This window comes from Pituophis catenifer, unplaced genomic scaffold (assembly GCF_029215685.1).
Source record: "Pituophis catenifer annectens isolate HBS135680 unplaced genomic scaffold, rPitCat1.0.hap2 SCAF_6, whole genome shotgun sequence".
NCBI lineage: Eukaryota > Metazoa > Chordata > Lepidosauria > Squamata > Colubridae > Pituophis > Pituophis catenifer.
This window is the reverse complement of record NW_027256886.1, coordinates 51,819,443-51,831,500: the sequence shown is the minus strand read 5'-3', so window position 1 is coordinate 51,831,500 and position 12,058 is coordinate 51,819,443. Positions and strand designations below refer to the sequence as shown.

The window sequence follows — 12,058 nt, the reverse complement described above, 5'->3', positions numbered from 1 at the left end:
GCCACACATCTTAAAGTCACTGAGAAATATTGCTCTAATCCAACCTGTTATAGGATCCTTCATTACTCAGCATTACACTACATTACCAGAAATATGATGTAACATAAACAAACAACTAAGAGATAGATGATATAAACCTAAATTTCGTTAGAAAGACATTTGCTAAGTACAGGATTTCATGATCCAGGGGTACCAAATTCAAACCATTAAAACTTGAACTACTACAAGGCTGTCAAACTCACAGCCCATGAGCCAGATGTGTCACATGCTGGCCATGCCCACACCCAATTTAGCGAAGGGGGAAAAGTTGCAATACATTATGTGCCGCCGCTGTGATGACACCCCGCACTAGATGACAACAAAAAATTATTTCTCTGTATCCTTTTGCTTTCATGTAGCAGCTATTCCATTTTTTCCCCTAGTCCTAGATTACCAATGGGAATGAGTCACATATTTTTTTCTAAGATGGTGTGAAATATCAACAGAAAAGTTTTGTCAAAATTATTTTTTTAAAAAGTCAAATGTATTTAAATAGCAAATGAAATACCATTGCATAAGGCCTGGTTACTTGAGAGACCACTTTTCTTCCATAGTAACTGCCCAGATTATTTGATCCAGCAGGTTGGTGTGCTACTGGTTTCTTTGACATCTATTGGAACCAGACGTGAGCTTTCTCTGTCTTAATTTCAACCTTCTGGAATATAGTTATCCCTGAGATCTAGATGCTGGTGTTTCAGAGGGCCAAGAATCTGTGGCTCTTTTCCAGGCCTTTGGCGAGAATGATTGAAGCCACTTGTGGATAATTTGGATTTGCTTCTTGCTGTTGCCTGATTTTTTTGCCAACTTTAGTTCTTTGTTGTTGTTGAATTATTCTTTTTTTTCCTGTGTTTTTACTTGTGAATGATCCAGAGTTGCTGGAAGCTGGGTGCTGCTCAAATTCAAGAAATAAGGTGGACAAAAATGCCAAATCCAGTCTGAACATCTGGCTGACCATGTGACAAATAATAAATAACAATAGTAATTGACATAAATATAATATGTAAATATAATGTGCAAAGCTTTCAGAATCAAAACAGATAATATGTGGGTTCTGAACCCATCAGGTTCTAGGATAGAAGAAAGCTGTAACTTGGCCTCCCTATTTTTTCAACTTCTGTAGTACAAACATGTTTGCCTTTGACCCATCTACTTTCATGCTATTCTGACCTGGACTATAGCAATAGTAAGTGATTAAGGTCATTAAGGTCATTACATTTTAGTTTGAATTGGGTCCCTTACAGTTTAACAAGCAGATGTAACTGCCTGCAACATATTAAAATTAACATTTAATTTACATTTTAGGCAAAATGTTCATGCTGCCTGAAGATAGTTTGGAGCTAATTAAAATCTATTTCCCTTGGCTTTAGCTGATTTGATCTATTATGTTGCACTGCAAAGGTTGACCATTTTGGTAATTCAAAGAAAACAAATGATCAAACATCTGAAGAAGTTACAAGGGTTACTGCATTTCTTGAGATCATTAATAAATCACCAAGTTGTTCTGGATGAAGGTGAAGGACAACTTGACTTGATATATATATTTTCTTAAGCATTTTGCAAGATGTAATCAGGGTATATATTGCTGATGGGTTGGAACAGAGACTAAGCAAAAGCTAGTTCCTCAGGTGTAGCAATTACAGTGCAAGCTCAAAGGATGAAAAATGAAACTCATGTTGATTATCTTGAGACCTTAATTCAGCCAGAAGTAAATAACTTTTTACCAGCCAAGACTACATTTGAAAACAATGTAGCCAAAATAGATGTAAGAAGAGCACAGGACAATTATACATACTCACATCACAGGAAGGAAAACCTGAGATTAAAGTTCATTATTTTGTAGGGAGAAGTTAAGTTTTCTTGGTTTGCTAAAATGAGGGTTGGCTTGGCTTTTTCACTAAAAGCAATTTGGCTTACTTATCATATGTTATCACAATTTGTGGAGGAAATTTGTGGTCCAACATGCAACTGATAGAACTAGTTGCTTCATCTTACATTAAAGCAAGAGGAGGCTTCTAGATTTGCTCCTTTTAAAGGCCAAATGATAGAAGCAATGGAAGTTTGGCTATGAGTATCCTCTGCTGGCAACAGTTGATATGCCAGGTGCAAGCATTTATGAAACAGAAGGCAGCAGCAGCAGTTATTCGTGCCCTTGTCATCTCATAAGCGGAATGTGCACTAAATGGGATTGACCTTCAAGACATTCTAGCAATTGCAACTACTGCAAAAAGCAACACAGCCAATGGACTAACCACTCAGTATTCCCATATAACACTAGCATTGTAGGAATGTCCAAATATAATTCAAATATCTGATCCTTTGAAACCCTACATGATTTGAGATTATTCAAATGTAGAACGTAATTGCCCAGTGTGCCTGCAGTGAGTCTCTTAGCTTAGTCCTATAAAGTGCAGTAGGAAGGGTTTCAGAGGTACCATTTCATGCAGGAACTCTCCTCTTTGTGGAGCGCCTTCCTACCAGAAGTAAGATTTGTGTCCTCACTCCTGATTTTTAGAAAGCTTCTGAAAAGTTAGCTCTTGAAAACAGAATTCGGGGACTGAGACACAAATTGTACCTGAAATGAGTGAGAACACTAATACCATGACTGAATCGTATGTGATGGTTCATTAATACATGGTTATTGTGTATAATTATTAGACTCGGACTATGATTTTGTATGTTTTTTATGGTTGTCGTGTCTTCCTAAAAAAAGTCTATTATTGTACTCTTTTTTATGAGCCACTTAAAGTAGGAAGATCTGAAATGGCTCAGAAATAACAGTAAAAAAAACAAAGATCTAAATAAAAGCTGTCACTAGTAACATAACATTTCTAAAATGTATACAAAATTAATTCTCACATAAATCCAAGTATTATTTGAATTGTTGTCACTTTCTTAATTCCTGAAGGACTTACTTTTGACATCACCATCAATTTAGAGAAGAGAACATTTTGAATTATTGCTGGAGATTAATATAAATCTATACTATTTTTCAGTGGCTATAATAGTTGGCCATAATAGTATACATATTTCATAACAAATGTAGAAATAATGATAAAGCAGTATTTATGCTATTCCATACATTTATTATTTATTATTGTTTTACAGCAGTCCTGTTATCTCAGAGGAACACTTTCCCCAAGCAAATTTCCTAAAAATATTTGGCCTACTTTTATATTACATACTTTCTAAAGCAGTTTCACTGGAGTTTTTTCGATTTCTAAAGCATAGTCATTCTGAATGCAGTTTCTGAACTTGAGAATTTTTTGTAGCCAATGTTCATTATATCTGTATAATCTAATTCTATGTATGTCACATGTATATTTTGTCCTTGACTTACAATCATTTGTTTAATGACAATTCAAATTATTCTTAAAAAAGTGACTTATGATTATTTTTCTCACTGATGAACATTGTAGCATCTCCAGATCACGTGATCAAAATTTGGATGATTGGCAACTGGTATGTTTTTATGTTTGCAGTGCCCTGAGGTCATGTGATCACCTTTTGTGACCTTCTGAAAAGCAAAATCAATGGGGAAGCAAGATTCACTTAATAACCATGTTACTAACTTAACATCTGCAGTGATTCACTTAACAACTGTGACATTACGGTCATAAAAGGGGGCAAAACTCTCTTAACAATTGTCTTGCTTAGCAACTTAAATTTTGTTATAGGTTATATAGTCAACACTTGGCTTTGTGCAGAAATCCATCAAACCATCCATTATAGGTGTCAGCCAGCCCCCTATTCTTCTCTACAAGGAGAACTCCATCATTGTTCTAAATAGGATTTCACCATTTAATAGCTTCTCCAGCCTGGAAATTCCTCTAACTAGTCAATTTCTTTGAACAATAATTTGCCAAGCATTTCTTTGCATATTCTAAAAACAACATTCTTCCATTTTTTTAAAAAAAAAATCCAATAATCCTGAATCTGCTTTTTTTTAAGGCAGTTTGTTCCATTTTTTAAAAAAATGTCATCCATTGTTGGCTTCATATTTCCAAAACTGTTCAGAGAATTAGCTCTCTCTATATATTCACTTAATTCAGGTCCTTTTTTTTTTATAAAGAAGCTATAAGCAGTTAGTTTGGTTTTTAATTACCTGGTGTGCTGGTTTCTACTACTTATTCTGAGTTGGGAGACTGACTGAATGAAGCTTTTTGGTAGTTTTTTAGATTTTTTAAAATCCTGTTTTTACTAGAGCTTAGAACAGTGATGGCTAACCTTTTTTTCCTCGGGTACCAAAAGCACGCACATGTGCCGACACCCATAATCCAATGCCCCTCCAGCACACCCCGCCCCCTGCACATGAATGCATGATTCCCCCATGCATGCACACACGACCATCCCAAAACAATGCTGGTGGGGAGAAGCCTCGCTTCCCAAAACGGCTGGGAGTGGGAAAAAAGCCTCACCTCCCAAAATGGCTGGGAGAGAGAAAAAAGCCTCACCTTCCAAAACAGTGCTGGGAGGGAAATCTCCGGAGATCTGAGAAGGTACGGGGAGCAGAAAGTGAGGAGAAAGGTACCCCACCCCCACATGCATGCTTGTCTCCTGCTTGCAGGGCAGAGATCCAAAAATCGGCTGGCACTCGAGCATGCACAGTGGAGCTGAGCTGGGTGATGGCTCGCATGCCCGCAGAGAGGGTTTCACATGCCACCTGTGACAGGTCATAGGTTCCCCATCATGGGCTTAGAACAACTCAACAAAGTAGTGTAAGATCGCATGATGTGGAGAAAACTGGCCCATAGAATCTCCTAGAGTCAGCCATTTTTTTATTTATTTATTTATTTATTTATTTATTTATTTATTTATTTATTTATTTATTTATTTATTGGTTCGATTTATATGCTGCCCTTCTCTGGAGACTCAGGGCGGCTTACAATGCGTTAAGCAATAGCCTTCATACTTTTGTATATACCTGCTTAGTAGGGCTTTCGGCCCCCCGTAAGCGGTGTTCTTTTTTATACAAAGTCAGCTTATTGCCCCCACAATCCGGATCCTCATTTTACCTACCTCGAAAGGATGAAAGGCTTGAGCCTGGTGAGATTTGAACTTGCAATAATTGCAGGCAGCTGATGCTACTTAATAGCACTTTAGTCTGCTGCTTCCTTCCTCTTCCTATTTTCCCCACAAGTGAGGTGAGATGGGCTGAGACAGAGTGACTGTCTCAAAGTCATCCAGGCTTTCATGCTTAAGGCAGAATAAAAACTCACAGTTTCCTGGTTTCTAGCTGCTGCCTTAACCACTAGACTAAACTGGCTCTTTTATTATTTTAAAAAAATAAACTGAAGTTGTAACCTTGCAGCTAAAACTACCAAAGGTGACGAACAGGAAGAAAAATCCTTGTTATATTTTAGGGTCAGCCCCAGTGCTGCTGAATGAATTACAAAAATTATAACAATTATGAATACTTCTAAGAAATTTTCCAATTTTCACTGTTTATTCCAGCTATACAATCTGCACAGTTCCAGAACATTTCTATTTGTATAACACAGTCACACAGAATTCTGCATGCTGTTTGTTGAAATATATAAAACTGTTTTTCCATCATTGTATAATTATCACTATAATTATCCCCACAGTTGCAAATTAGTCTATAATAGGGACCGGGAAATTGCAGCTCTTGAATGAATCTGACCTCCTGAAGGATAGTGCCCACCTCCCACAGTACAATGAAGAAGAAAGGAAAATGATAGCAACAAGACAAGGAGAAAGAAGCAGCTGTGCACTCAGTGATAAGGTTAAGTGAGCCTCTTTAAACAGTTTCACATGAATTATAGTTGCCAACTAAGTCTTTAAGTTTAAGTCAAAAGCCCTCAATCCATTTCTGCAATGATGAGTGCCATTTTTGAGAAGGATTATGTACAGAAAGTACTGTCATCATCTGCTTAAACAATTACTACCACTACGTTAAGTGGCATGTTAGATGAACAGATAACTATTTTCAACCTTCAAGCTTAAATTTATTCGAGTATATTTTCTCTGAGATTGTGAATGATTTGCTTCGTTATAATGCATACCATGTTGCTAGCAATATATACTTATGCCTTTTTAAAAATGAACTTGCAAATTAAAATTATATATATATATATATGTATGTATGTATGTATGTATGTATTTATGTATATATGGATGGATGGATGTATTTCCCTTTAGCCAGGTTCTTCCTACGTAAACCAAGATTTTTCTGCAGCCCTAGTTCAGCGAAACCCCAATCCACTAGTTTCTAGGCTTTTTTTCTCCAGCAGCCAACAAGCTCCCTGCTGCCCATTGGGAGACTAAGGAGACTCCCAATGGGCAGCAGGGAGTTTGCTGGCTGCTGGAGAAAAAAAGCCTAGAAACTAGTGGATTGGGGTTTCGCTGAACTAGGGCTGCAGAAAAATCTTGGTTTACGTAGGAAGAACCTGGCTAAAGAGAAATACACATAAAGACCTACGAAAAGAAAACATATACATACATACATACATACATACATACATACATACATACATACATGTCTTTGGTTATTCGGGTTTTCTTCCATATAGAATTGGAAGTGTCTTGGCGACGTTTCAATGAAGTCTCATTAGTCATCTTCAGGCTGGTGTTTTCAGCTTCGTGCTTCTAGGAGCAAACCCGAAGAGCAAACCCGAGAAAACCCGAATAACCAAAGACCTACATACAAACACCCGAGAAAACCTCAGAAAACACACACACACACACACACACACACACACACACACACATATACATTCTTTAGATTATCTCTGTGACAGAATCTGATTTCATTTATTAGATTATTCCTGTAAATAAAACATATGTGCACACCTGTTCATACCAAAACCTAATTGAATCTGTATCCAAAGGTGTTTTTCCTAGGAGTTAGCCTAAGTTGATTGTCTTTTAACTTACCTGGGCAATGGCCTTGCCCATCTAACAGATTTATGTATTAAATTTATATGCTGCCCCTCTCACTCATCAGGTGACTCTTATTATTGGAAATACATATTTATCTGATTCTTAAGAAGGGGCAAGGAAATCTCTGGAAATAAAATCTAGGTTTGGATTCTTGTGAATTCAGATTAAAGTATAGTAATATATTTAAGTCAGAGTTAAACTATGTCAGTGACAGATTCTAATACTATTGGGAAAGACACATTCAAATTTGCTTTCAATTGTAGCAGCATATAAGCCTTAGCAAATACATATACACACACATAATGACTACATCTATATATACAATGTTATGACTTGCTATATGTCTAGTTTTCTATTAAGTGCTGGACTTTATCTAAAAGGCGGTTGAATGTATGAAATTCAGATAAAGAAGCAATGCAACTATCTATGACTTGTCAGTTTTGATTTACTTTTCTTGGTGTAAAGATAACTTAGTCTGACAAATAAGGCAGAACAATTTGAAATGGGTTCAATATTAAGAAAATATAAAGCACAAGTTATTGATTCCAATTCTAAATAGCCAGGTATATGTTTGAACAATTGACTCAGACGCTTTTACTTTAAAAAAAAAAAGAGATCTATTTCTGCTAGGACAATAATACTGGATTTGAGTACAGGACTTAAGATTCTTACCTGATTGACCAGGTGGTGGAACCCCTAGTGATCCTCTCGGCAGGCATAAAAACACAGTGAGTACAGCTGCTTTGTTTCCTGAGCATGGCTCAATGGCAATTGGTTTTGGAGAACCCTGGAATTAAAGAAAAAAAATACATGATTGACTGAGATTATTTTCTGGCTTTATATATTTTTTTTAAAAAATTCAAACTATACTGTAAGTATTTTTTTAAAAGGAGAGACTGGACTTTCAACACCATTTCCTAAAGGTCTTTTGGACCTGAGACATCCATTATGGCACAATTTCTCAAGGATTACAGACTGCTTCTGTAACCCTTGAGAAATTATGTAGAGTAATGCACATTTATGGCATGAGCCGAGGTGGTACAGTGGTTAGAGTGCAGTACTGCAGACTACTTCAGCTGCTAGCTGCAGTTTGGCAGTTCAGATCTCACCGCCTCAAGATTGATTCAGCCTTCCATCCTTCCGAGGTGGGTAAAATGAGGACCCAGATTGTTGGGGGCAATATGCTGACTCTGTAAACTGCTTAGAGAGGGCTATGAAAGCACTATTTATTTATTTATTTTATTTTATCTCGAATTTATATACCGCACCATCTCCCGAGGGACTCAGGGCGGTGTACAGCCAGATAAAAAACATACAATATAAACATTAAAAACAGTTAAAAGGATATATATTAATTTGGCCCCAATTTAAGATAACAGACCAATTAAAAATTAAAAAATATTAAAAAATATGTTAAGCCAGTCCAGCTTGCTGGAAAAAGAAAGTTTTAAGACACCGAGGTCTTGGATTCTCCTTATCTCTGGGGGCAGCTGATTCCAGCAGGTAGGTGCCCCCACAGAGAAGGCCCTCCCCCTGGGGGTCACCAGCCTACATTGTTTGGCTGATGGCACCCTGAGGAGGCCCTCTCTGTGGGAGCACACAGGTCGGTGGGAGGTCGTCGGTAGCAGCAGGCGGTCTCAAAGATAATTAGGTCCTATGCCATGGAGCGCTTTAAAGGTGGTAACCAACATCTTGAAGTGCACCCGGAAGACCACTGGGAGCCAGTGCAGCTCACACAGGAGTGGTGTTAAGCAGCTCCCGTAATTACCCGCACGGCCACATTCTGGACCAGTTGGAGCCTCCGGGTGCTCCTCAAGGGGAGCCCCATGTAGAGAGCATTGCAGTAGTCCAGGCGCGAGGTGATGAGGGCATGAGTGACTGTGCACAGGGAATCCCGATAAGAAAGGGCCGCAACTGGCGAATCAGGCAAACCTGACAGAAGGTCCCCCTGGCTACAGCCGTCAGATGTTCCTCTAAGGACAGCTGCGAATCCAGGAGGACTCCCAGATCGCGCGCCCTCCCTGCATGCAATCTGGGAGTCCAGTGATGGAGTCAACTGACTATATCGGGATGCCGGGAGCCACAGCCACTCAGTCTTGGAAGGGTTGAGCTTGAGCCTGTTCCTCCCCATCCAGATCCGCACGGCCTCCAGGCACTGGGACATCACTTCAAGGTCATCATTGGGGTGGCCTGGGGTGGAAATGTACAGCTGGGTGTCATCAGCGTACTGATGGTACTTCACCCCAAAGCCACGGATGACCTCACCCAGCGGCTTCACATAAATGTTGAACAGAAGGGGCGAGAGAACCGACCCCTAAGGCACTCCACAAATGAGACGCCTCGAGGTCGACCTCTCCCCACCTGCCAACACGAACTGCGACCGGCCCCCCATCCCCAACTCTTCCAACCGGTGCAGCATGATACCATGGTCAATGGTATAAAAAACCGCTGAGAGGTCTAACAGGGCCAGAACAGAGGAGCAACCCTTGTCCTGAGACCTCCAGAGATCATCTACCAATGCGACCAATGCCGTTTCCATGCTGTGCCCAGACCTGAAACCCGACTGGAACGGTTCTAGATAAGATGTTTCCTCCAGGAATTGTGTAAACTGTCGCGCGACCACACTCTCAACAACCTTCGCCAGGAAGCGAAGATTGGAGACAGGACGGTAGTTGGCCAATATTGCCGGGTCCAGGGAAGGCTTCTTGAGGAGAGGCCTCACCACTGCCTCTTTCAAGGTGGTGGGGAAGTGACCCTCACTCAATGAAGCATTGATAATTCCCTGGAGCCAGCCTCGTGTAACCTCCCGGGAAGCCAGTACTAACCAGGAGGGACACGGGTCCAGTAAACATGTGGCCACTATAAGTCTCACCAAAATCCTGTCCACATCATCAGGCGTCACAGAGTCAAACTCTTCCCAGGTAACATTCTCAAGACTATTCCTCGTCACCCTGCCTGAATCTACCCAGTCAGAGTCCAAATCCCCCCGGATCTGAGCGATTTTGTCATACAGGTATTGTCCGAAATTCTCGGCCCTGCCTTCCAGGGGGTCTTCCCGCACTCCCGGATGGAGCAAGGAGCAGGTCACCCTGAACAGGGCAGCCGGACGATTCTCTGATGATGCAATAAGAGCGGAAAAGTAATTACACTTTGCCACTTTTATCGTCACTAGGTAGGTCTTAATATGTGACCTTACCAGTGTTCGGTCAGATTCAGTGAGACTGGTCCTCCAACCGCTCTCCAGGCATCTTTTTCGGCGCTTCATCTCCCTCAGCTCCTCAGTAAACCAAGGAGCCACGAGGGATTGGCACCGGGTCAGAGGCCACAAAGGCATGACTTGATCCAAGGCCCCACCAGCTGCCCGATCCCAGGCAGCCACCAGGTCCTCAGCCTAATCATGTGCCAGATCCTCAGGAAATGGCCCAAGCTCCATCTGGAACCTATCAGGATCCATCAGGCGCCTGGGGCGAAACCATCTTGTTGGCTCCGCCTCCCTGCGGCAGGGTGTAGCGTTCGAAGGTCCAGGCGAAGGACCGAATGGTCTGACCATGACAAGGGTTCCATGTCTATATCCCCTGTAACAAGACCACTCAACCACTGGCCAGAGACAAAAATCAGGTCCAGAGTGTGACCCCCCCTGTGGGTGGGGCCTTGAACTAACTAGGTCAGGTCCATGGCCATCATGGAAGCCATGAACTCCCGAGCCATCTCAGTCGTTTCACCAACGGATGGCAAGTTGAAATCACCCATGACCATAAACCTGGGTGTATCAACTGCCACCGTGGCTATCAAGTCGAGTAGCTCGGGCAGGGCCGTTGCCATGCGGCAGGGAGCCAGGTACGTAAGCAACAAGCCCATCTGAACACCATGACCCCATTTCACAAAGAGGGATTCACACCTGACAGTCTGAGGCACAGTGGTCTCCCTCGGACCAAGATCTTCTTTAATAATAACCGCCACCCCTCCACCCCTCCCCTGGGCCCTCGGCTAATGGAATGCTCTGAAGCCAGGTGGGCACATCTCAACCAGGGGGACCCCTCCCTCTGAGCCCAACCAGGTCTCCGTAATACCCACCAGGTCCGCTCCCCCCTCCTGTATAAGATCGTGGATGAGGGGGGCCTTATTTACCACGAACCTGGTGTTGCACAGCATCAGCCGAAAGCCCAGATCCTGAGTATCTGTGCCACCTAGTTTCTGAGAGGAGCCTTGGGGACCGGGGCGCGCAATTGCTCTCAAACAGCATGAAGCAGTATATAAGTGCTATTGCCATAAAACATTGTTCCCTCTTTCAAATATGTTATCTTCTAAGCTTCTGCACAAGTACTTCCATTTATGTTTTGAAATATCATTTATAGATAAAAACACATTTTAATGAATAATTTAAACTACTGAGTTAAATGCATTTTTTTACAATTCATTTAAATGCATTTTTCATTCTTAAAAATGTAGCAGGATGTATTAATTAATTTAAAATAAAAATCTGATCATGTAATCAACAGCTACTTCAGCATTCATTACAGACAATAAAAATCATTGTACAATTTACATACAAAGCATATAGCTTTGTGACAGTTTATTTTCCTCCAATAAAATGTAACAGAGCTACAAAATTTATTTTGAAAATTAAACTCATACTAAAATTCACTGTATTGTCTAAAAGTACATAGAGTTAGAAAAATTGTTAAACATGAAAGAAAACAAAAAAGTTTAAAAAGGACAGTGATATAGATAATAAATAATATTAATAAAATCATATATTTATTGAAAAAAACTATTTGCACACTATAAAAATGGTTGATTTCAGGAGAACTGTAGAAAAACAAGAAACACTGAAAATTCAATATTTACTAAGAAATACTGCCATTTATCAATTTGTGTTATTTCTTTTTAATTCACTGTATTCCTTTAAATTTTTATTTGCTTGCTTAGTCTTCTATGCTGTAAATTTCCATAGGCTTTTTGCAGGTTACTGAACATCACAAAGATTAAAGTTTAAACAACAACAACATGTAAATATTTCATAAATTATGACAGTGCTATTCCATAGGATACGATAAACCTCCTTGTTCCCAAATGCCATCCTAACCACCCAATTTTTTTGATACTTTGGAAGTCCAAT

At 40.3% G+C, this 12,058-nt stretch overlaps 1 protein-coding gene and 2 non-coding genes across 4 annotated transcripts in view; 1 reads left to right on the top strand and 2 right to left on the bottom strand.

Moving 5' to 3' along the window:
• ATRNL1 (attractin like 1) overlaps positions 1-12,058 on the bottom strand; it is a 478,418-nt gene that overhangs the window by 68,855 nt on the left and 397,505 nt on the right. For both annotated transcript variants that reach the window (XM_070944958.1, XM_070944957.1), the window contains one exon: positions 7,612-7,726. In XM_070944958.1, the coding sequence (XP_070801059.1) occupies positions 7,612-7,726 (115 nt within the window). The remainder of the gene's footprint in view (positions 1-7,611; positions 7,727-12,058) is intronic.
• Positions 6,225-6,416, top strand: LOC139318905 (small nucleolar RNA SNORD17). Its single transcript, XR_011600556.1, has one exon. It is a non-coding gene; the product is annotated as a small nucleolar RNA SNORD17 (small nucleolar RNA).
• LOC139318904 (small nucleolar RNA SNORD17) lies at positions 6,233-6,424 on the bottom strand. The gene has a single exon (XR_011600555.1). It is a non-coding gene; the product is annotated as a small nucleolar RNA SNORD17 (small nucleolar RNA).